The following is a 22,125-nucleotide window of genomic DNA, read 5'->3' on the forward strand; positions in this document are numbered from 1 at the left end:
TGACATTGTGATATTTCCCAGATCCCAGGAAATCTCACAGCATTCCCATCATTGTGATATTTCCCAGATCTCAGGAAATCTCACAGAATTCCTGACATTGAGATATTTCCCAGATCCCAGGAAATCTCACAGCATTCCTGACATTTTGATATTTCCTGGATCTCAGGAAATCTCACAGCATTCCTGTCATTGTGATATTTCCTGGGAAAATCCTCTTTGCCCAGGATTGCTTCTCCTGAGAAGCCTCAGAAAAAATGTGAATAATAATTATCTGATTGTTTCTCCTGTGTTTTGCTGCTCTGCAATGTGTTTGGAGATTGGTTACCAATAGGGGAATGTTTGATTGGTTTCATTTAGAATTGTTTTTAATTAATGACCAATCACCATCATGAGGAGCCAGAGTTTGTGTGGGGATCCCAGGGAATATCACAGCATTCCTGACATTGTGATATTTCCTGGGAAAATCCTCTTTGTCCAGGATTGCTTCTCCTGGAAAGTTGAGAAGCATCACAGAAAAATGTAAATAATAATTATCTGATTTTTCTCCTGTTTTTTGCTCCTTTGGAACACGGTCTGGAGATTCTTTACCAATATGTTTGATTGGTTTCATGAGAATTGTTTTTAATTAATGACCAATCACCATCCAGCTGTGTCAGGACTCGGGAAGGAGTCACAGGTTTTTATTATCATTCTTTGTAACCTTCTGTGTGTATCCTTGCTCTATTCTTTAGTATAGTTTAGTATAGCATTCTATAATATAATGTAATATAATGTGATATAATGTAATATCATATCATATTGTATCACATCATATAAAATCATATCTCATATAATATACTATGATATACTATTCAATAATATACAATAATATACTATACTACAATAACATAATATAACATAATAAAATACCATACCATAATAATATCATATATCATATCTAATATCACATCATATAATAAATATAACACATTGACAGCAGTGCTATCCAATCACCATAAGCACAGGTACCTTTGGTTAAAACAATGTTTGCTTATTGCCAATACAATACCTGCTTGTAAACCTTAAAACACAACGCACAGAGCTCCATTATTAAGCTTTAACTTTCCTAATATCTTGCTAGATAAACTTTCTGCAGCTTAGGGAGTTATGCTAGACAAGTATTAATACACAGACTATATATATATTATATATTACATATATATTACATATGTAATATATATTTTATTTACGTATATACGTAAATAAAATATATATTTTTAGGTATATATTACATATGTATATACATGTATGTATATTTTTCCGTATATATTTACGTATCTATTACGTATGTATATATATACACGTAATGTACGTATATATATACACATACATACGTATATACATTACATATGTATGTATATATACGTAATGTATATATATATTTTATATCTATATAATATCTAGAATATATGTATATAAATATATATAATTATATATTTATCTATATATTATATATCTAAAATATATAAGATATATAAAAGATATATTATATAATATCTATTTCAAATATATCAATATAAATATATAAACTATATATAATGCTATATATAATATATACATAATATATACATAATATATAATATATATACATAAAATATATAATATATATAATATAGATAATATATAAATATAATATATATTATATCTATACATATAATATATAAAGAGAATAATAGAGGATGCCTCTCCTATTATTTTATTTGCCTTTGCTTTTCTACAGTTTAAATATAAAAGATATAAGATATATAAAAGACATATTATATAATACCTATTTCTAATATATAAATATAAATATACAAACTATATATATAATGCTATATATATAAAATACATAATATATATAATACATATAATACATATAATACATATAATACATATAATACATATAATAATATAATATATATAATATATAATATATAATATATAATATATTATATATTATATATTATATATTATATATTAATGTAATATATATTATATCTATACATATAATATACAAACAGAATAATAGAGGACGCCTCTCCTATTATTTTATTTGCCTTTGCTTTTCTACAGTTTAATACTTTTCCTGCTGACCAATCTCATGGCTGCTGCTTAGCTCTGCTCAGGTTCTGCTGTATCTGAGTGCTGCCTTTTGCAGCTTTCCCAAACCCTCTGGATCTGCAGATCCCCAGAGCTCACCTTGTGCAGGGCCCATGGGCCTGGGGGGGAACTGCGTGAGCACGGGCAGGGGGCTCAGCCCCGGGCACACGCTGCCCAGGCTGCTGACGGGCGACGGCGTCGGCGACTGCGTGGGGGACGTGATGGGGCTGCTCAGCTGGGTGCTGGCCTGGCATGGAGGGGACAGGGTCAGAGAGCCCCGGGCTGGGGACAGCTCACACGCCCAGCCTGGGGCACAACCGACACGAAAACAACCTCCTTTCTCTCACAATGTATCATTCAATTCAATTCAATCAATTCAATTCAATTCAATTCAATTCAATTCAATTCAATTCAATTCAATTCAATTCAATTCAATTCAATCCAATCCATTTCAATCCAATTCAATTCAATCCAATCCATTTCAATTCAATTCAATTCAATTCAATCCAATCCAATCCAATCCAATCCAATCCAATCCAATCCAATCCAATCCAATCCAATCCAATCCAATCCAATCCAATCCAATCCAATCCAATCCAATCCAATCCAATTCAATAATGTTCCAGATTGCAAGGCAAGATGTGTTCTATTACCATTTTGCTAATAGAATATCAAAACTGGGCAGTTTTGCAGTTTTCCTTATCTATTCCACTTTCACACCTCCCTCAGGAGGGGACATCTGATAACAGCTATTGGATGTCACTGCATGGCTGATAAGAGCTACAGCATCTCATTGGGAGATGTGAGCCCAGAGGGAGGAGCCAAACATTCCTACCTGGATAGAATCTGAGATTTCAAACATTCCTACCTGGATACAATCTGAGATTTAAATCATTCCTATCTGGATAGAATCTGAGATTTCAAACATTCCTACCTGGATAGAATCTGGGATTTCAAACATTCCTACATGCCCACCCTGGGTCACAACTGACACAAAATAAAAACCTCCTTTCTCTCACAATATACCATTCACCTCCCTCCAAGGAGATAAACTGAAGCTTAAAATAAACAATCTACATTTCCTATACTTCCATTCATCTACATTCACTCACTTTAATTTCTCATTCCCTCTCACACACAAAAAAACAACAAGAAGGTACCTTTTACTTTAAAATCTCACGTTAAAATCTCAGATGTTATTGGCCATTTCAAGGTGCTCTGGGATCCCACACTCCTGACTCTCTTGAGTTTGCTACTCTCAGCCTAGAACCTTTAAACCTTTGTGCCCGTTGAGTTTTCTACTCCCAGCCTAGCAGCTTCTAAGCCTGCGTGCTCTTGAATTTGCTACTCTCAGCTTAGCGGCTCTTGAGTTTGCTACTCAGCCTAGCAGCTACTAAGCCTGGCTGCTCTTGAGTTTGCTACTCTCACCCTTGCATCCTTTAAGCCTGGCTGCTTTTGAGTTTGCTACTCTCATCTTAGCGGCTCTTGAGTTTGCTACTTGGCCTAGGAACTTGCAAACCTCAGTGCTCTTGAGTTTGCTACTCTCAGCCTTGCATCTTTTAAGCCTGGCTGCTCTTGAGTTTTCTACTCCCAGCCTAGCAGCTTCTAAGCTTAGGTGCTCTTGAGTTTGCTACTCTCAGCTCAGCAGGTTTAAGCCTGTGTGGTCTTGAGTTTGCTACTCAGCCTAGCAGCTTCTAAGCCTGGCTGCTCTTGAGTTTGCTACTCTCAGCCTTGCATCCTTTAAGCCTGGTTGCTCTTGAGTTTGTTACTCTCAGCCTTGCATCCTTTAAGCCTGGCTGCTTTTGAGTTTGCTACTCTCAGCTTAGCAGCTCTTGAGTTTTCTACTCCCAGCCTAGCAGCTCCTAAGCCCGGCTGCTCTTGAGTTTGCTACTTGGCCCAGCAGCTTTTAAGCCTCAGTGTTCTTGAGTTTGCTGCTCTCAGCCTAGAACCTTTAAACCTAGGTGTTCTTGAGTTTGCTACTCAGCCTAGGTGCCCTTGAGTTTGCTATTCTCAGCCTAGCAGCTACTAAGCCTGGCTGCTCTTGAGTTTTCTACTCCCAGCCTAGCAGCTTCAAAGCTTAGGTGCTCTTGAGTTTGCTACTCTCAGCTCAGCAGGTTTAAGCCTGGCTGCTCTTGAGTTTGCTACTCGCCTAGCAGCTTCTAAACCTCAGTGCTCTTGAGTTTGCTACTCTCAGCTTAGTGGCTCTTGAGTTTGCTACTTGGCCTAGCAGCTTCTAAGCCTGCGTGCTCTTGAGTTTGCTACTCTCAGCTTAGCAGCTTCTAAGTCTGGCTGCTCCTGAGTTTGCTACTCTCAGCTCAGCAGGTTTAAGCCTGCATGCTCTTGAGTTTGCTACTCGGCCTAGCAGCTTCTAAACCTCAGTGCTCTTGAGTTTGTTACTCTCAGCCTTGCATCCTTTAAAGCCTGGCTGCTCTTTGAGTTTGCTACTCTCAGCTTTGCATCCTTTAAGCCTGGCTGATTTTGAGTTTGCTACTCTCAGCTTAGCGGCTCTTGAGTTTGCTACTCGTCATAGAAGCTTCTAAACCTCAGTGCTCTTGAGTTTGCTACTCTCAGCCTTGCATCTTTGAAGCCTGGCTGCTCTTGAGTTTTCTACTCCCAGCCTAGCAGCTTCTAAGCTTAGGTGCTCTTGAGTTTGTTACTCTCAGCCTTGCATCCTTTAAGCCTGGCTGCTTTTGAGTTTGCTACTCTCAGCTTAGCAGCTCTTGAGTTTGCTACTTGGCCCAGCAGCTTTTAAGCCTCAGTGTTCTTGAGTTTGCTACTCTCAGCCCAGAACCTTTAAACCTAGGTGCTCTTGAATTTCTTACTCTCAGCCTAGGTGCCCTTGAGTTTGCTATTCTCAGCCTAGCAGCTTCTAAACTCTCGAGTTTGCTACTCTCAGCCTAGAACCTTTAAACCTAGGTGCTCTTGAGTTTGCTACTCTCAGCTCAGCAGCTTTCAGGCCCAGCCTCCCCCAGCCCTGCCCCAAAGGCTGAGCTGCCTCCTCCCAGCCCCTCCCAGTCCCTCCCAGTGCCCCCAGTACCTGAGCAGTGCTGTCGGGGTTGTAGAGGTCTCCAGGCTTCTGCCCCCTCTGCTCCAGGCTGTAGTACTTACAGTGGCTCCACTGCACCACGGGCGGGTTCTGGGGGGCCTGGGGGCCGTTGGGGACATTCAGCTGCATCACCACCACGCCAGGGCCTGATGGGGACACCCCTGGGGACACACACACGGCTGTATGGCCCTGGTTCTGCTGCTGTGGGACACAGAGCACCTGCCTGTCCCTGTCCCTGTCCCTGTCCCTGTCCCTGTCCCTGTCCCTGTCCCCGTCCCCGTCCCTGTCCCCGTCCCTGTCCCTGCCCCTGTCCCTGTCCCTGTCCCTGTCCCCATCCCTGTCCCTGTCCCTGTCCCTGTCCCCGTCCCTGTCCCTGTCCCTGTCCCCGTCCCCGTCCCTGTCCCCGTCCCTGTCCCCATCCCTGTCCCTGCCCCTGTCCCTGTCCCTGTCCCTGTCCCTGTCCCTGTCCCTGTCCCTGTCCCTGTCCCTGTCCCCGTCCCTGTCCCCGTCCCTGTCCCCGTCCCTGTCCCCGTCCCCGTCCCTGCCCCTGTCCCTGTCCCAGTCCGTGTCCCTGTTCCTGCCCCTGTCCCTGTCCCTGTCCCCGTCCCTGCCCCTGTCCCTGTCCCTGCCCCTGCCCCTGTCCCCATCCCTGTCCCCGTCCCTGTCCCCGTCCCTGTCCCTGTCCCATCCCTGTCCTGTCCTGTCCCATCCCTGTCCCGTCCCTGTCCCGTTCCTGTCCCTCTCCTGTCCCGTCCCTGTCCCTGTCCCTGTCCCCATCCCTGCCCCTGTCCCTGTCCCTGTCCCTGTCCCTGTCCCTGTCCCTGCTACTCTCACCCTTCCTCTCCCACAGTCCCACTCTGGGCTCTCTCTCCTCTGCCACTCGTGATTTTTCCAGCTTGGAAAAGCCCCACCAGGACCCTCTGGGGATCCCTCTCCGACATCAAAGGTTACACCTGGGAGTGATTGGTGTTTAATGCAGGAGAAACGGGAGCCAAGGTGAGGGATGGCAGCTCAGTGACAGCTCTGAGCATCTCCACAAAACTCCAGGCACAGATCCAGGCCCAGGTTCATCATCCCAGTTCAGATCCTGCACCAGGCCCAGGCCTCCATCATCCCAGCTCAGATCCAGGTCCAGATCTCCATCATCCCAGCTCAAATCCTGCACCAGGCCCAGATCTCCATCATCCCAGCTCAGATCCTGCACCAGGCCCAGATCTCCATCATCCCAGCTCAGATCCTGAACCAGGCCCCCACCTCCATCACCCCAGCTCAGATCCTGCAGCTCCCCAAGCCCAGGCCTCCATCATCCCAGCTCAGATCCAGGTCTAGAGCCATCATCCCAGCTCAGATCCTGCTCCAGGCCCAGATCTCCATCATCCCAGCTCAGATCCTGCACCAGGCCCAGACCTCCATCATCCCAGCTCAGATCCTGCTCCAGACCCAAATTTCCATCATCCCAGCTCAGATCCAGGTCTAGAGCCATCATCCCAGCTCAGATCCTGCTCCAGGCCCAGACCTCCATCATCCCAGCTCAGCTCCTGTAGCTCACCAAGCCCAGACCTCCATCATCCCAGCTCAGCTCCTGCCCCAGCTCACTGCCAGCAGCTGTGACAGGAGCAGGACTCCCCAACCTCCCCATCTGCAGCTTTTCCCCTCTCTCACCACCCCAGAGCCCCCCCAGCTCCCTCCACCCTGTGCCCACCCTGGCAGGGAGATGCCAGCACCCCCTAGTGCCCCACCCTGTGCCCACCCTGGCAGGGAGATGCCAGCACCCCCCAGTGCCCCCCACCCTGACCGTTCCCCTGGCACAGCAGCTTGGCTGTGAAGTGGCACCTCCAGAGCCCAAAGGCTGCTGCCACCTCTGCAGGGGGTGCCAGCCTTGCCCAGTGCCCGCCTGGTACCTGAATACTGCTGCTGCATCTGGGGAGGGCTGCAGGGCGCCGGCGACTGCGGCAGCTGGTACTGCTCGGAGCCTGGGGGCTGCAGGAACCCCACGGACGGGCTGGGGAGCACAGAGGGCAGGTCAGCATTCAGGATGGGCTTGGGAACCCAAATCCCTCTGGAGACCCTGCCCAGGGGGCTCAGAGACCTCGGCACAGAGCACAAGACCCCCGGGACTGTGATTTAGCCCTTGGAAAGAACAATTCCCAACCTTTATATGAAGGATTGCAAGTCAAGAAAGTTTGAGTAGAATGATAGGGAATTTATCACAGGGTGAAAAATGGATTTTTTGGGGTTTTTAGAATGGGGGTTCAAGAGGCAAGATGGAAGAATCTGGGTGTGTCCAGCCTTTCTCCTTCTTCTTCTTGGTCTCCATTTTCTGGGTGATGTTGGCACTTTGGGATTGGTTTAGAGTAGAAGCTCAGTGTCTGACACAGGTGAAAGGTATTGGAAAATTATTGTAAATAAAGTACAGGTAGTTTTTAGTATAAAAAACGAACACCACCCCAAGGGCTGTGAACAATCACCAGGAAAATTTCAGGAGGCAAAATGGAGGAATCTGGGCATGTCCTGTCCTTCTTCTCCTTCTTTTTCTTGGCCTCCATCTTCTGCTGTGATGGTGCCACTTTGGGAGTGGTTTAGAACAGAAGCTCACTGTCTAATATAGGTGATAGGTGTTGGAAAGTAATTGTAAATAAAGTACAGGTAGTTTTTAGTATAAAAAACTAACACCACCCTAAAGGCTGGAAACAATCACCAGCTGTGTGTGAGGAGTTACAAGCCACAGGAGTTTGAGTAGAATGACAGTGAATTAATCACTGGGTGAAAAATGGATTTTTTAGGGTTTTTAGAATGGGGGTTCAGGGGGCAAAATGGAGGAATGTGGGCATGTCCTGTCCTTCTCCTTCTTCTTCTTGGCCTCCATTTTCTGGGTGATGGTGGCACTTTGGGATTGGTTTAGAGTAGAAGCTCACTGTCTAATATAGGTGATAGGTGTTGGAAAGTAATTGTAAATATGTTATATTTAGAACAGAAGCTCACTGTCTAACACAGGTGATAGGTATTGGGAATTAAGTGTAAATAAAGTACAGGTAGTTTTTAGTATAAAAAACAAACAGCACCCCAAGGGCTGGAAACCATTGCCAGCTTTGTGTGAGGAGTTACAAGCCACAAGAGTTTGAGTAAAATAATAGTGAATTAATCACTGGGTGAAAAATGGATTTTTTAGGGTTTTTAGAATGGGGGTTCAGGGGGCAAAATGGAGGAATGTGGGCATGTCCTGTCCTTCTCCTTCTTCTTCTTGGCCTCCATCTTTTGCTGTGACTGTGCCACTTTTAGATTGGTTTAGAACAGAAGCTCACTGTCTAACATGGGTGATAGGTATTGGGAATTAAGTGTAAATATTGTACACATAGTTTTTACTATAAAAACTAACACCACCCCAAAGGCTGCCAACAATCACCAGCTGTTTGTGTGTTGTATTTTTACATCAATCCCAGCTTTTCCCAAGGCTGCAGCTCAAACCCCGCTGTGCCTGTGGGAGTTTCCCTTTTTGTCATTCCCACACCCAGCTCCCTCTTTGCTGGCATGGCTGGGCACACAGCAGCTTCACCCCTGGTGCTCAGGAAGGGATCCAGCATGGACAAGCTCAGGGAGGAGCAGAACTTGGAGCAGAAAACAGAATCACAGAATCTCCCAAGCTGGAAGATCACAAGGATCCCCGACTCCTGCCCTTGACAGGACACCCCAAACCCCCCAGACTGTGGGCACAGCTCCCTTTTCACCCCCTGGCAGCTGCCACAGCTTTACCTGGTGCCATTCTGCTGGGTTGTTTATCCTACATTATAAACCCCTCACCATCTCTTCAATACAGTTTTCTATATTATAAACCCCTGAACATCTTATCAATGCATTTTTCTACATTATAAACCCTTCACCATCTTATTAATGAAGTTTCCTACATATAAACCCCTCAACATTTTATCATTGCATTTTTCTACATTATAAACCCCTCACCATCTTAATAAACTTTCCTATATATAAACCCCTCACCATTTTATCAATACAGTTTCCTACATTATAAACCCCTCACTATTTATCAATGCATTTTTCTACATTATAAACCCCTCACCATCTTACTAATGAAGTTTCCTACATTATAAACCCCTCATCATTTTATCAATACAGTTTCCTACATTATAAACCCTTCAACATCTTACTAATGAAGTTTCCTACATTATAAACCCTTCACCATTTTATCAATGCATTTTCCTACATTACAAACCCTTCAACATCTTACTAATGAAGTTTCCTACATTATAAACCCCTCACTATTTATCAATGCATTTTTCGACACTACAAACCCTTCACCATCTTACTAATGAAGTTTCCTACATTATAAACCCTTCACCATTTTATTAATGAAGTTTCCTACATTATAAACCCCTCACCATCTCTTCAATACAGTTTCCTATATTATAAACCCCTGAACATCTTATCAATGCATTTTTCTACATTATAAACCCTTCACCATCTTATTAATGAAGTTTCCTACATTATAAACCCTTCACCACCTTATCAAGGCAGTTTCTCACAACTCACAACCCTTACAACTATAAAAGCATAAATTTCTGATTTTTCTCCTCAATCTCTGTGTATTGTATTTTTACATCAATCCCAGCTTTTCCCAAGGCTCCTGCCCTTGACAGAACACCCCCAAACCCCCCAAACTGTGGGCACAGCTGCCTGGCAGCTGCCAGAGCTTTACCTGGTGCCATTCTGCTGGGCACTGGGGATGACACTGTAGTAGATGGGCACCCCTCCAGCCTGGAGCCCGCCCTGCACAGACTGGCTGGCTGGCACCAGCACGGGCTGCTGGAAGGGCTGCTGGACCACGTTCTGGGATTCACTGGCCATGGGCACCTGGGCAGGCAGGAGAGCAGCAGGTGAGAGAAACAGAGCAGGGAAAACGGCCCAAAGACACCCAGCAGGGTGAGGAGACTCCAGGTGGGATTTTCTGACAGCCCACAGCAACCTCCCCCTGGCACAGCCCTTCCCAGAGGGTCTCCCAGCTCCAGATGTGCCCCACAGATCCCCTCATGGATGTGCCCTCCTCATCCCCATAAGCAAATCCCCACTTCTGGGCATCCCTTGGGCACATCCTGCCCAGTCCTCCTGCCACAGATGTGCCCCACAGATGCCCTGTGAGCAAATCCCCAGCTCTGGGGCATCCCTTGGGCACATCCTGCCCAGCCAGAGCCCCCTCCCCAGCTCTCCTGCCCCAGATGTGCCCTCGTCATCTCTGTGAGCAAATCCCCTCCTTTGGGGGATCCCTTGAGCACATCCTGCCCAGCCAGAGCCCCCTCCCAGAGGGTCTCCCAGCTCCAGATGTGCCCCACAGATGCCCTGGGAGCAAATCCCCACTTTTGGGGGATCCCTTGGGCACATCCATCCCTCGGGCACATCCTGCCCAGCCCTCCTGCTCCAGATGTGCCCCACAGATCCCCACACGGAAGTGCCCTCTTCATCCCTGGGAGCAAATCCCCACCCTTGGGCACATCCTGCCCAGCCAGAGCCCCCTGCCCATCCCTGGGAGCAAATCCCCACCTTTGTGGGACCCCTTGAGCACATCCTGCCCCTTGAGCCCCCTCCCCAGCTCTCCTGCCCCAGATGTGCCCCACACATCCCCACATGGACGTGCCCTCCTCATCCCCATAAGCAAATCCCCACTTCTGGGCATCCCTTGGGCACATCCTGCTCATCTTGAGCCCCTCCCCAGCACCCCAGGCTGGGGAGGAGCAGGTGCCCAGCAGGGTGAAAAACTCCAGGTGGGTTTTTCTGACATCCCAGAGCAACCTCCCAGCCCTCCAGCTCCAGATGTGCCCCCCATGGACGTGCCCTCCTCATCCCTGTGAGCAAATCCCCACATCTGGGCATCCCTTGGGCACATCCAGCCTGGCCTGAGCCCCCTCCTCAGTCCTCCTGCCCCAGATGTGCCCCACAGATCCCCACATGGATGTGCCCTCCCCATCCCTATGAGGAAACCCCCAACTTTAGGGGATCCTTGGGCACATCCTGCCCAGCCAGAGCCCCCTGCCCATCCCTGTGAGCAAATCCCCTCCTTTGGGAGATCCCTTGGGCCCATCCTGCCCAGCCCTCCTGCCCCAGATGTGCCCCACAGATCCCCCCATGGACGTGCCCTCCTCATCCCTATGAGGAAACCCCCAACTTTGGGGGATCCCTTGGGCACATCCTGCCCAGCCAGGGCCCCCTCCCAGAGGGTCTCCCAGCTCCAGATGTGCCCCACAGATGCCCTGGGAGCAAATCCCCACTTTTGGGGGATCCCTTGGGCACATCCTGCCCAGCTCTCCTGCCCCAGATGTGCCCCACAGATCCCCACATGGATGTGCCCTCCTCATCCCTGTGAGCAAATCCCCACCCTTGGGCCCATCCTGCCCAGCCAGAGCCCCCTCCCCATCCCTGGGAGCAAATCCCCACCTTTGTGGGACCCCTTGGGCACATCCTGCCCAGTCAGGACCCCCTCCTCAGCCCTCCTGCCCCAGATGTGCCCCACAGATCCCCACATGGATGTGCCCTCCCCATCCCTATGAGGAAGCCCCCAACTTTAGGGGATCCTTGGGCACATCCTGCCCAGCCAGAGCCCCCTGCCCAGCACCCCAGTGCCCACCTGGTACCAAGGCAGTGGTGTGTACTGGACACACCAGCAGGGTGAGGAGACTCCAGGTGGGTTTTTCTGACACCCCACAGCAACCTCCCCCTGGAACAGCCCTTCCCAGCCCTCCTGCCCCAGATGTGCCCCACAGATCCCCTCATGGATGTGCCCTCCCCATCCCTATGAGGAAACCCCCACTTCTGGGCATCCCTTGGGCACATCCTGCCCAGCCAGAGCCCCCTGCCCAGATCTCCTGCACCAGATGTGCCCTCCTCATCTCTGTGAGCAAATCCCCTCCTTTGGGGGATCCCTTGGGCACATCCTGCCCATCTTGAGCCCCCTCCCCAGCACCCCAGGCTGAGGAGGAGCAGGTGCCCAGCAGGGTGAAAAACTCCAGGTGGGTTTTTCTGACAGCCCACAGCAACCTCCCAGCCCTCCAGCTCCAGATGTGCCCCCCATGGACGTGCCCTCCTCATCCCTGTGAGCAAATCCCCACTTCTGGGCATCCCTTGGGCACATCCTGCCCAGCCTGAGCCCCCTCCTCAGCTCTCCTGCCCCAGATGTGCCCCACACATCCCCACATGGACGTGCCCTCCCCATCCCTGTGAGGAAACCCCCAACTTTAGGGGATCCTTGGGCCCATCCTGCCCAGGCAGAGCCCCCTGCCCATCTCTGGGAGCAAATCCCCTCCTTTGGGGGATCCCTTGAGCACATCCTGCCCAGCCAGAGCCCCCTCCCAGAGGGTCTCCCAGCTCCAGATGTGCCCCACAGATGCCCTGGGAGCAAATCCCCACTTTTGGGGGATCCCTTGGGCACATCCTGCCCAGCCCTCCTGCTCCAGATGTGCCCCACAGATCCCCCCATGGACGTGCCCTCCCCATCCCTATGAGGAAACCCCCAACTTTAGGGGACCCTTGGGGCACATCCTGCCCAGCCAGAGCCCCCTCCCCAGCTCTCCTGCCCCAGATGTGCCCCACAGATGCCCTCATGGACGTGCCCTCCCCATCCCTGTGAGCAAATCCCCTCCTTTGGGAGATCCCTTGGGCCCATCCTGCCCAGCCAGAGCCCCCTCCCAGAGGTTCTCCCAGCTCCAGATGTGCCCCACAGATGCCCTGTGAGCAAATCCTCAATTTTAGGGGATCCTTGGGCACATCCAGCCCAGCCAGAGCCCCCTGCCCATCCCTGTGAGCAAATCCCCAGCTCTGAGGGATCCCTTGGGCCCATCCTGCCCAGTCCTCCTGCCCCAGATGTGCCCCACACATCCCCACATGGATGTGCCCTCCCCATCCCTATGAGGAAACCCCCAACTTTGGGGGATTCTTGGGCCCATCCTGCCCATCCAGGACCCTCCTCCCCAGATCTCCAGCTCCAGATGTGCCCCACAGATCCCCTCATGGATGTGCCCTCCTCATCCCTGTGAGCAAATCCCCAGCTCTGAGGGATCCCTTGGGCACATCCTGCCCAGCCCTCCTGCCCCAGATGTGCCCCACAGATGCCCTGGGAGCAAATCCCCACTTTTGGGGGATCCCTTGGGCACATCCTGCCCAGTCAGAACCCCCTCCCCAGCCCTCCTGCCCCAGATGTGCCCCACAGATCCCCCCATGGACGTGCCCTCCCCATCCCTATGAGGAAACCCCCAACTTTAGGGGATCCCTTGGGCACATCCTGCCCAGCCAGGGCCCCCTCCCAGAGGTTCTCCCAGCTCCAGATGTGCCCCACAGATGCCCTGTGAGCAAATCCTCAATTTTAGGGGATCCTTGGGCACATCCTGCCCAGCCAGGGCCCCCTGCCCATCCCTGGGAGCAAATCCCCTCCTTTGGGGGATCCCTTGGGCCCATCCTGCCCAGTCCTCCTGCCCCAGATGTGCCCCACAGATCCCCCCATGGATGTGCCCTCCCCATCCCTATGAGGAAACCCCCAACTTTAGGGGATCCTTGGGCCCATCCTGCCCAGCCAGAGCCCCCTCCCCAGATCTCCTGCTCCAGATGTGCCCCACAGATCCCCTCATGGACGTGCCCTCCTCATCCCTGTGAGCAAATCCCCAGCTCTGGGCATCCCTTGGGCACATCCTGCCCAGCCAGAGCCCCCTCCCAGAGGTTCTCCCAGCTCCAGATGTGCCCCACAGATGCCCTGGGAGCAAATCCCCACTTTTGGGGGATCCTTGGGCACATCCTGCCCAGCCAGAGCCCCCTGCCCATCCCTGTGAGCAAATCCCCAACTTTAGGGGATCCTTGGGCACATCCTGCCCAGCCAGAGCCCCCTCCCCAGCTCTCCTGCCCCAGATGTGCCCCACAGATCCCCCCATGGACGTGCCCTCCCCATCCCTATGAGGAAACCCCCAACTTTAGGGGATCCTTGGGCACATCCTGCCCATCTTGAGCCCCCTCCCCATCCCTGTGAGCAAATCCCCTCCTTTGTGGGACCCCTTGGGGCACATCCTGCCCAGCCAGAGCCCCCTGCCCATCCCTGTGAGCAAATCCCCTCCTTTGGGGGATCCCTTGGGCCCATCCTGCCCAGGCAGAGCCCCCTGCCCAGCCCCGCGGTGCCCACCTGGTACGAGGGCAGGGCCGTGTACTGCACCATCAGCCCTTGCATCTGGCTGCCCATGCTGCTCCTCTGGGCGCCGAGCAGCCCGGGGGGCTGTGCCTGCTGCACCCCCAGCACGTTCTGCATCTGCCCCCCCAGATTGTTCCTCTGGCTGCTGAGGAGCCCGGGGGGCTGCGCCTGCTGCACCCCCAGCACGCCCTGGTAGCTCTGCTGCTGGTTGGACATCAGGGGCTGTAAACCTGCCACGACAGGAACGGAGTCACTCACAGGGACACGGGAAATGACAACGGATTGGAGATTTGGGGAATAAATAACCTCAGATTTAGGGAATAAATAACCTCAGATTTAAAATTTAGGGAATAAATAACTCCAAATTTAAGGAATAAATAACCTCAGATTTAGGGAATAAATAACCCCAGATTTAGGGAATAAATAACCCCAGATTTAGGGAATAAATAACCTCAGATTTAAAATTCAGGGAAAAAAATAACCTCAGATTTAAAATTTAGGGAATAAATAACCACAGGTTTAGGGAATAAATAACCTCAGATTTAAAATTTAGGGAATAAATAACTCCAAATTTAAGGAATAAATAACCTCAGATTTAAGATTTAGGGAATAAATAACCTCAGATTTAAAATTTAGGGAATAAATAACCCCAGATTTAGGGAATAAATAACCTCAGATTTAAAATTTAGGGAATAAATAACCCCAGATTTAGGGAATAAATAACCCCAGATTTAGGGAAAAAATAACCTCAGATTTAAGATTTAGGGAATAAATAACCCCAAATTCAAGATTTAGGGAATAAATAACCTCAGATTTAAGATTTAGGGAATAAATAACCCCAGATTTAGGGAATAAATAATCCCAGATTTAGGGAAAAAATAACCTCATATTTAATATTTAGACAATAAATAACCCCAGATTCAAGATTTAGGGAATAAATAACTCCAAATTTAAGGAATAAATAACCTCAGATTTAAGATTTAGGGAATAAATAACCCCAAATTCAAGATTTAGGGAATAAATAACCCCAGATTTAAGATTTAGGGAATAAATAACCTCAAATTTAAGATTTAGGGAATAAATAACCCCAAATTTACGTTTTAGGGGGAAAATAACCCCAAATTTAAGATTTAGGGAATAAATAACCCCAAATTCAAGATTTAGGGAATCAAATCCCGCCTTTGCCCGCCACCTCCTGCTGAAGAGAAGGGAAAGCAGGAGCAAGATTCAAACACACCCAAGGGAATTTCCTGGCTCTAAATTCCCTCAGTGGGGTTTAAATCCACCTCATTCCATCCCCTGGCGAGCTCAGAGGAGAGGGAGGGAAGGACACCAACCCCTCTGCAGACAGACAGACAGACAGACCGACCCCAATTTCCCACCCACCAGCAACAACAGCCAGCACCGGGGAGATCCCTGGAGCAAATCAAACCAGCAGGAATGGGAAAATTCACCCCTTTAACCTTTTTTTAACCCTTTTTTAACCCTTTTTTAGGCCTTACCTGGCTGCTGGGACTGCTGGGGGAGCTGCTGGGGGCGCTGGGAGCTGTAGGCCACTGGGTGACTGAGGGGTCGGTATTGCTGGCTGGAGTTGGGGTACTGCCCAGGGGGGTAGTAAGAAACCTGAATCTGCAAAAAAAAAATCCCACTGGTGAGAGCACAGCAGGCAGCAGGAGCAAGAAAACTGATTTTTTTATGTATTTTATGGAAAATATAATTTATATATGTTTTACGGAAAATATAATTTATATATATATTTTTTATTTTTGTTCGGTTTTCTTTTCTCTCCTGAGAAGCTGAGAGGCCTCAGAAATGAAATGTAAATGTAAATCATGTAAATGATGTGTAAATAATGATTTTTCCTGGTTTGTTTCTCCTGTGTTTTGCTGCTCTGGAATGTGGAGATTTTTTTATTTGGATTTAATGACCAGTCATGGTCAGGCTGTGTCAGGACTCAGGAAGGGGTCAAGAGCTTTTCATTATCAATTCTTTGTAGCCTTCTGTCTGTATCCTATCTCTATTCTTTAGCGTATTTTTAATATAATAAAATATAACATAATATAACATAACATAATAATATAATATAATATAATATAATATAATATAATATAATATAATATAATATAATATAATATAATATAATATAATATCATATCACATAATATCATATCTCATACCATACCATGCAATGTAATGTAATGTAATGTAAAATATAATATCACATAATATCGTATCATATAATATAATATTGTTGTGTATAATGTAATGTAATGTAATATAATGTAATATAATGTAATATAATAATAAATTAGCCTTCTAAGAACATGAAGTCGGACTCTCAAACCCCCTCCTCAGCAACCTCAGGCCTGCCAGCTCTGGGGATGTCCCCAGACATATATATGTCCATATAATGTAATATGATATGATATGAAATGATATTATATGATATAACATAACATAATATCATATAATATAATATCACTTCATATCACATCATAATATCATATTGTATAATATCAGGTAGTATGATATGAGATAATGTAATGTAATGTAATATGATATAATGTAATATAATGTAATATACCATAACATATAAGATAATATCATATAATGTTATAACAATATGATATTATAAAAAATATAATATAATATAATATAATATAATATAATATAATATAATATAATATAATATAATATAATATAATATAATATAATATAATATAATATAATATAATATAATATAATATAATATTTCTATGGGAATATAATATATTCCCATAGAAAAACTGAATTTTCACATCCTCTCATGCAAAGCAATGCCTTCCTGCAGGATTGAAGCCCGCTGCTTATTATTATAATATAATAATATGATATTGTATAATAACATATTGTATAATAGAATATAACATTGTATAATATCATGTAGTATGATATGAGATAATGTAATGTAATGTAATGTAATATATGATATAATGTAATATACCATAACATATAAAATAATATCATATAATGTAACGTAAAGTAATATACTATCATATACTATCATATACTATAATATAACATAACATAACATAACATAACATAACATAACATAACATAACATAATATAATATAATATAATATAATATAATGATGTTGTATAATAACATATTGTATAATAGAATATAACATTGTATAATATCATGTAGTATGATATGAGATAATGTAATGTAATGTAATGTAATGTAATATATGATATAATGTAATATACCATAACATATAAAATAATATCATATAATGTAACATAATGTAATATACTATAATATACTATACTATACTATACTATACTATACTATACTATACTATACTATACTATAATATCATATCATATCATATCATATCATATCATATCATATCATATACTATCATATCATATCCTATCATATCATATCATATCATATCATATCACATCATATCATATGTAATATAACAATAAATCACCCTTCTAAGAGCACGGAGCCAGCCTCAATTCCTCGGGCCCCCTCCCCAGGCCCCGTGCCCGTTACCTGCTGGGGGGGCTGGATGTAGCCCTGGGGCTGCAGCACCGCCTGGGGCTGGCTGGGGGCCGTGTGCCCCGAGGCAGAGTAGCTGGAGGTGGGGATGGGCTGCCCGGGGGGCGCTGCCATGATGAAGCCCGGCTGCTGCTGCGGGTGCTGCGACAGCAGCGACGGCTGGAACATCCCCGACGAGGGGTCCGGGGCTTCTGTGGAGCCCTGGCGGCTCAGGCTGATCTGCCCGAAGGGGCTGCTGAGCTCGTCGGCCTGCAGCGGGGTAAGGACGGAGGAGATGGCACAAAAGGAGCACTAGGACTGATAAATGCACACCCCTGATCCCAGAGAAGCCCCCCAAAAGCCCCCAAACACGAGGCACAGAGCAGGACAGGGGGACAGGGGACATGCCAGCTGAGCTCGTTGGTCTGGAGTGGGGCAAGGATGGAGGAGGTGGGAAAAAAGGAGCAGCAGGACACAGCTCTGCTGGTAATACAGACCCTTTTCACAGAGAAGCCCCCCAAAAGCCCCCAAACATGAGGCACAGAGCAGGACAGGGGGACAGGGGACATGCCAGCAGAGGTCAGCAGCCTGGAACAGGGCAAGGATGGAGCAGGTGGGACAAAAAGACCAGCAGGACACAGCTTCTCTTCTCCCAGAGAAGCCCCCCCAAAAACCCCTCCAAAAACGAGCCCCAGCCCCAAGCAGGACAGGGGGACACGGGACATGCCAGCTGAGCTTATCAGCCTGGAACAGGGCAAGGATGGAGGAGGTGGGACAAAAGGAGCAGCAGGACACAGCTCTGCTGGTTAATGCACACCCCTGATCCCAGAGAAGCCCCCCAAAAGCCCCCAAACACAGAGCAGGACAGAGGGACATGCCAGCTGAGCTCAGCAGGACAGAGGGACAGGGGACATGCCAGCTGAGCTTGTCGGCCTGGAGTGGGGCAAGCAAGGAGCAGGTGGGACAAAAGGAGCACTAGGACTGATAAATGCACACCCCTGATCCCAGAGAAGCCCCCCAAAAGCCCCCAAACACAAGGCACAGAGCAGGACAGGGGGACATGGGACATGCCAGCTGAGCTCATTGGTCTGGAGTGGGGTAAGGACAGAGGAGATGGCACAAAAGGAGCCAAGAGCAGTGGGACACAGCTCTGCTGGTTAATGCACACCCCTTGTCCCAGAGAAGCCCCCCAAAAGCCCCCAAACATGAGCCACAGACCCAGAGCAGGACAGGGGGACGTGCCAGCTGAGCCCAGCAGACGTTGGGGACACGAGGGGTGACACCAGCCCAGCCGCCACGTCCCATGGGGGACACCATTCCCAAAAGATCCACATGGAGACCCCACAGGGGCTGGGCTGAGCCCAGGGGGCTGCCACGGCCCCCAGACCCCACAGTGAGCACAAGGACTGCTGGGGAGCTCTGTGAGCTCTGGGCTTGGGATTGGATTGGCTCTTCCCAAGGCCACCACTCCAGCACTGGTGGCCTCAGGGATCTGCTGGGGAGCTCTGGGCTTGGGATTTGCTCTTTCCAACCAGCAGTGGAGGTCCCATGGCCTCAGGGATCTTCTGAGGAGCTCTGGGCTTGGGATTTGCTCTTCCCGAGTTCTTCCCAAGGCCACCAGCCCAGCAGTGGTGGTCTCATGGCCTCAGGGATCTGCTGGGGAGCTCTGGGCTTGGGATTTGCTCTTCCCAAGGCCACCACTCCAGCGCTGGTGGCCTCAAGCATCTGCTGGGGAGCTCTGGGCTTGGGATTTGCTCTTTCCAGGCTCTTTCCAAGCAGCAGTGGAGGTCCCATGGCCTCAGGGATCTTCTGGGGAGCTCTGGGCTTGGGATTTGCTCTTCCTGAGTTCTTCCCAAGGCCACCAGCCCAGCAGTGGTGGTTCCATGGCCTCAGGCATTGCTGGGGAGCTCTGGGCTTGGGATTTGCTCTTTCCAACCAGCAGTGGAGGTCTCATGGCCTCAGGCATTGCTGGAGAGCTCTGGGCTTGGAATTTGCTTTTCCCAAGGCCACCAACCCAACAGTGGCAGTCCTGTGGCCACAAACACCTGCTGGGAGCTCTGGGAGATCTGGATTTGCTCTTCCCAAGGCCACCACTCCAGCAGTGGTGGTCCCACGGCCTCAGGCATTGTCTGGGGAGCCCTGGGAGCTCTGAGAGCTCTCAATTTGCTCCTCCCAGGCTCTTCCCAAGGCCACCACTCCAGCACTCATGGTTCCATGGCCTCAAACATCTTCCGGGGAGCTCTGGGTTTGGGATTTGCTCTTCCCAAGGCTTTTTCCAAGGCCACCACTCCACTGGTGGTGGTCCCATGGCCTCAGGGATCTTTTGGGGAGCTCTGAATTTGCTATTCCCAGGCTCTTCCCACTCAGCAGTGGTGGTCCCATGGCCTCAGGCATTGCTGGGGAGCTCTGGGAGCTCTGAATTTTCTCTTCCCAGGCTCTTTCCAACCAGCAGTGGCCTCAGGCATCTTTTTGGAGTTCTGAATTTGCTCTTCCCAAGAGCACCACTCCAGCAGTGGTGGCCTCAGGCATCTGCTGGGAGCTCTGAATTTGCTCCTCCCAGGCTCTTTCCAAGAACATCACTCCAGCACTGATGGTCCCATGGCCTCAGGCATCTTTTTGGAGCTCTGAATTTTCTCTTCCCAGGCTCTTTGCACCCATCACTGGAGGTGCCACGGCCTCAGGGACCCCAGCCCCAGGGGTTGGGCGGGCGTGTTTGGGACACACCTGCCCAGCACAAGCTCACACACCACAAACACAGCACAGAGCACGAGAGACACAGAGCAGAGAGGAACCGGGGTTTGTACCAGGCTGTACTGCTGGGGTGGAGACACTGGCAGGAGGACTTGGGGGCAGGAGCTTGGAGAGTACGGAACGGGCTGCAGCGCCGGCACCGGCTACACCAGCAGAGAGCGACGGGAGCGAAAGGAGGGAGGAAAATGAGGGAAAAGGGAGGGAAATGAGGGAAAAGGGAGGAATGGGGAGGAGGAGAAGGAAGGAAAAGGGAGGAAAATGAGGGAAAAGGGAGAGGAAAATGAGAAAGGAATGGGAGGAATGGAGGAGAAGAAAGGAGGAAAAGGGAGGAAAATGAGGAAAGGGAAAGGAAAAGGGAGGAATGGGGGGAGAAAAGGAAGGAAAAGGGGAAATGGAAAAGGGAAGGAAATGGAGGGAAAGGAAGGAAAAGGAGGAAAATGAGGGAAAAGGGAGGAAAAGGAAGGAAGGGGGAAAAACAGGAGGAAAAGGGAGGAAAAATGGAGGAAAAGGAAAGGAAAAGGAGAGGAAAGGGAGGAAAAGAGAAGGAAAAAGGAGGAAGGGAGAGGAAAGGAGGAAAGGAGAAAGGAAAAGGAGGAATGGGAGAGGATGGGAGGAAGGAAGGAAAGGGAAAGGAAAAATGAAGGAAATAAGGGAAGAAAGGAGGAGGAAAAGGAGGAGGGAGAAAAGGGAGGAAAAGAAGGAGGAAAATTATGGAAAAGGAAGGAAAAGGAAGGGAAAAGAGGAGGAAAGAGGAAAGGGAAAATGAGGGAAAAGGGGGAAGAGAAAAGAGGAGGAAAGGGAGGACAAAGGGAGGAAAACGGAGGAAATGGGGAGGAGAAGGGGAAGAGAAAAGGGAGGAAAATGAGGGAAAAGGGGGAAGGAAAAGGGAGGAAAGGGGGGAGAAAATTAGGGGAAAAGGGGAAGGAAAATGGAGGAAAAGGAAGGAAGAGGAAGAGGAAAAGGAGGAAAAGAAGGAGGAAAAAAGGAAGGGAAAGGGAGGAAAAGGAGAAAGGAAAAGGGAGGAATGGGGAGGAGGAGAAGGAAGGGAAAGGAGGAAGGAAAAGGGAGGAATGGGGAGGAGGAGAAGGAAGGGAAATGAGGGAAAAGGGGGAAGGAAAAGGGAGGAAAAGGGGGAAGAAAATTAGGGGAAAAGGGGAAGGAAAATGGAGGAAAAGGAAGGAAAAGGACAGAGGAAGAGGGAGGAAAAGAAGGAGGAAAAAGGAAGGAAAACGAGGAGGAAAAGTAGGGAGGAAAAGGGAGGGAAAGGGAGGAAAAGGAGAAAGGAAAAGGGAGGAATGAGGAGGAGGAAAGGAGAGGAAGGAGAAAAGGAGGAGAAAATGAGGAAAAGGGAGGAAGGAAAAGGGAGGAAAAGGGAGGAAAAGGGAGGAAAAGGGAGGAAAAGGGAGGAAAAGGGAGGAAAAGGGAGGAAAAGGGAGGAAAAGGGAGGAAAAGGGAGGAAGGAGGGAAGGGGGAAAAGGAGAAGGAAAAGGGAAGGGGAGGAGAAATAG

The 22,125-nt window shown here is 48.6% G+C and overlaps 1 protein-coding gene across 4 annotated transcripts in view; it reads right to left on the reverse strand.

Annotated features, from left to right (window-relative positions):
- Nucleotides 1-22,125, reverse strand: part of R3HDM2 (R3H domain containing 2) — a 99,926-nt gene that overhangs the window by 7,348 nt on the left and 70,453 nt on the right. For 3 of the 4 annotated variants that reach the window (XM_064734620.1, XM_064734621.1, XM_064734619.1), the window contains 8 exons: nt 20,671-20,760; nt 17,882-18,136; nt 15,839-15,965; nt 14,331-14,566; nt 9,876-10,030; nt 7,069-7,169; nt 5,159-5,328; nt 2,221-2,368 (listed from right to left, as the gene is read on the reverse strand). In XM_064734620.1, the coding sequence (XP_064590690.1) occupies nt 2,221-2,368; nt 5,159-5,328; nt 7,069-7,169; nt 9,876-10,030; nt 14,331-14,566; nt 15,839-15,965; nt 17,882-18,136; nt 20,671-20,760 (1,282 nt within the window). The remainder of the gene's footprint in view (nt 1-2,220; nt 2,369-5,158; nt 5,329-7,068; nt 7,170-9,875; nt 10,031-14,330; nt 14,567-15,838; nt 15,966-17,881; nt 18,137-20,670; nt 20,761-22,125) is intronic. The other variant, XM_064734622.1, reaches the window with a different exon arrangement.

This window comes from Zonotrichia leucophrys, chromosome 29 (assembly GCF_028769735.1).
Source record: "Zonotrichia leucophrys gambelii isolate GWCS_2022_RI chromosome 29, RI_Zleu_2.0, whole genome shotgun sequence".
NCBI classification, from domain to species: domain Eukaryota; kingdom Metazoa; phylum Chordata; class Aves; order Passeriformes; family Passerellidae; genus Zonotrichia; species Zonotrichia leucophrys.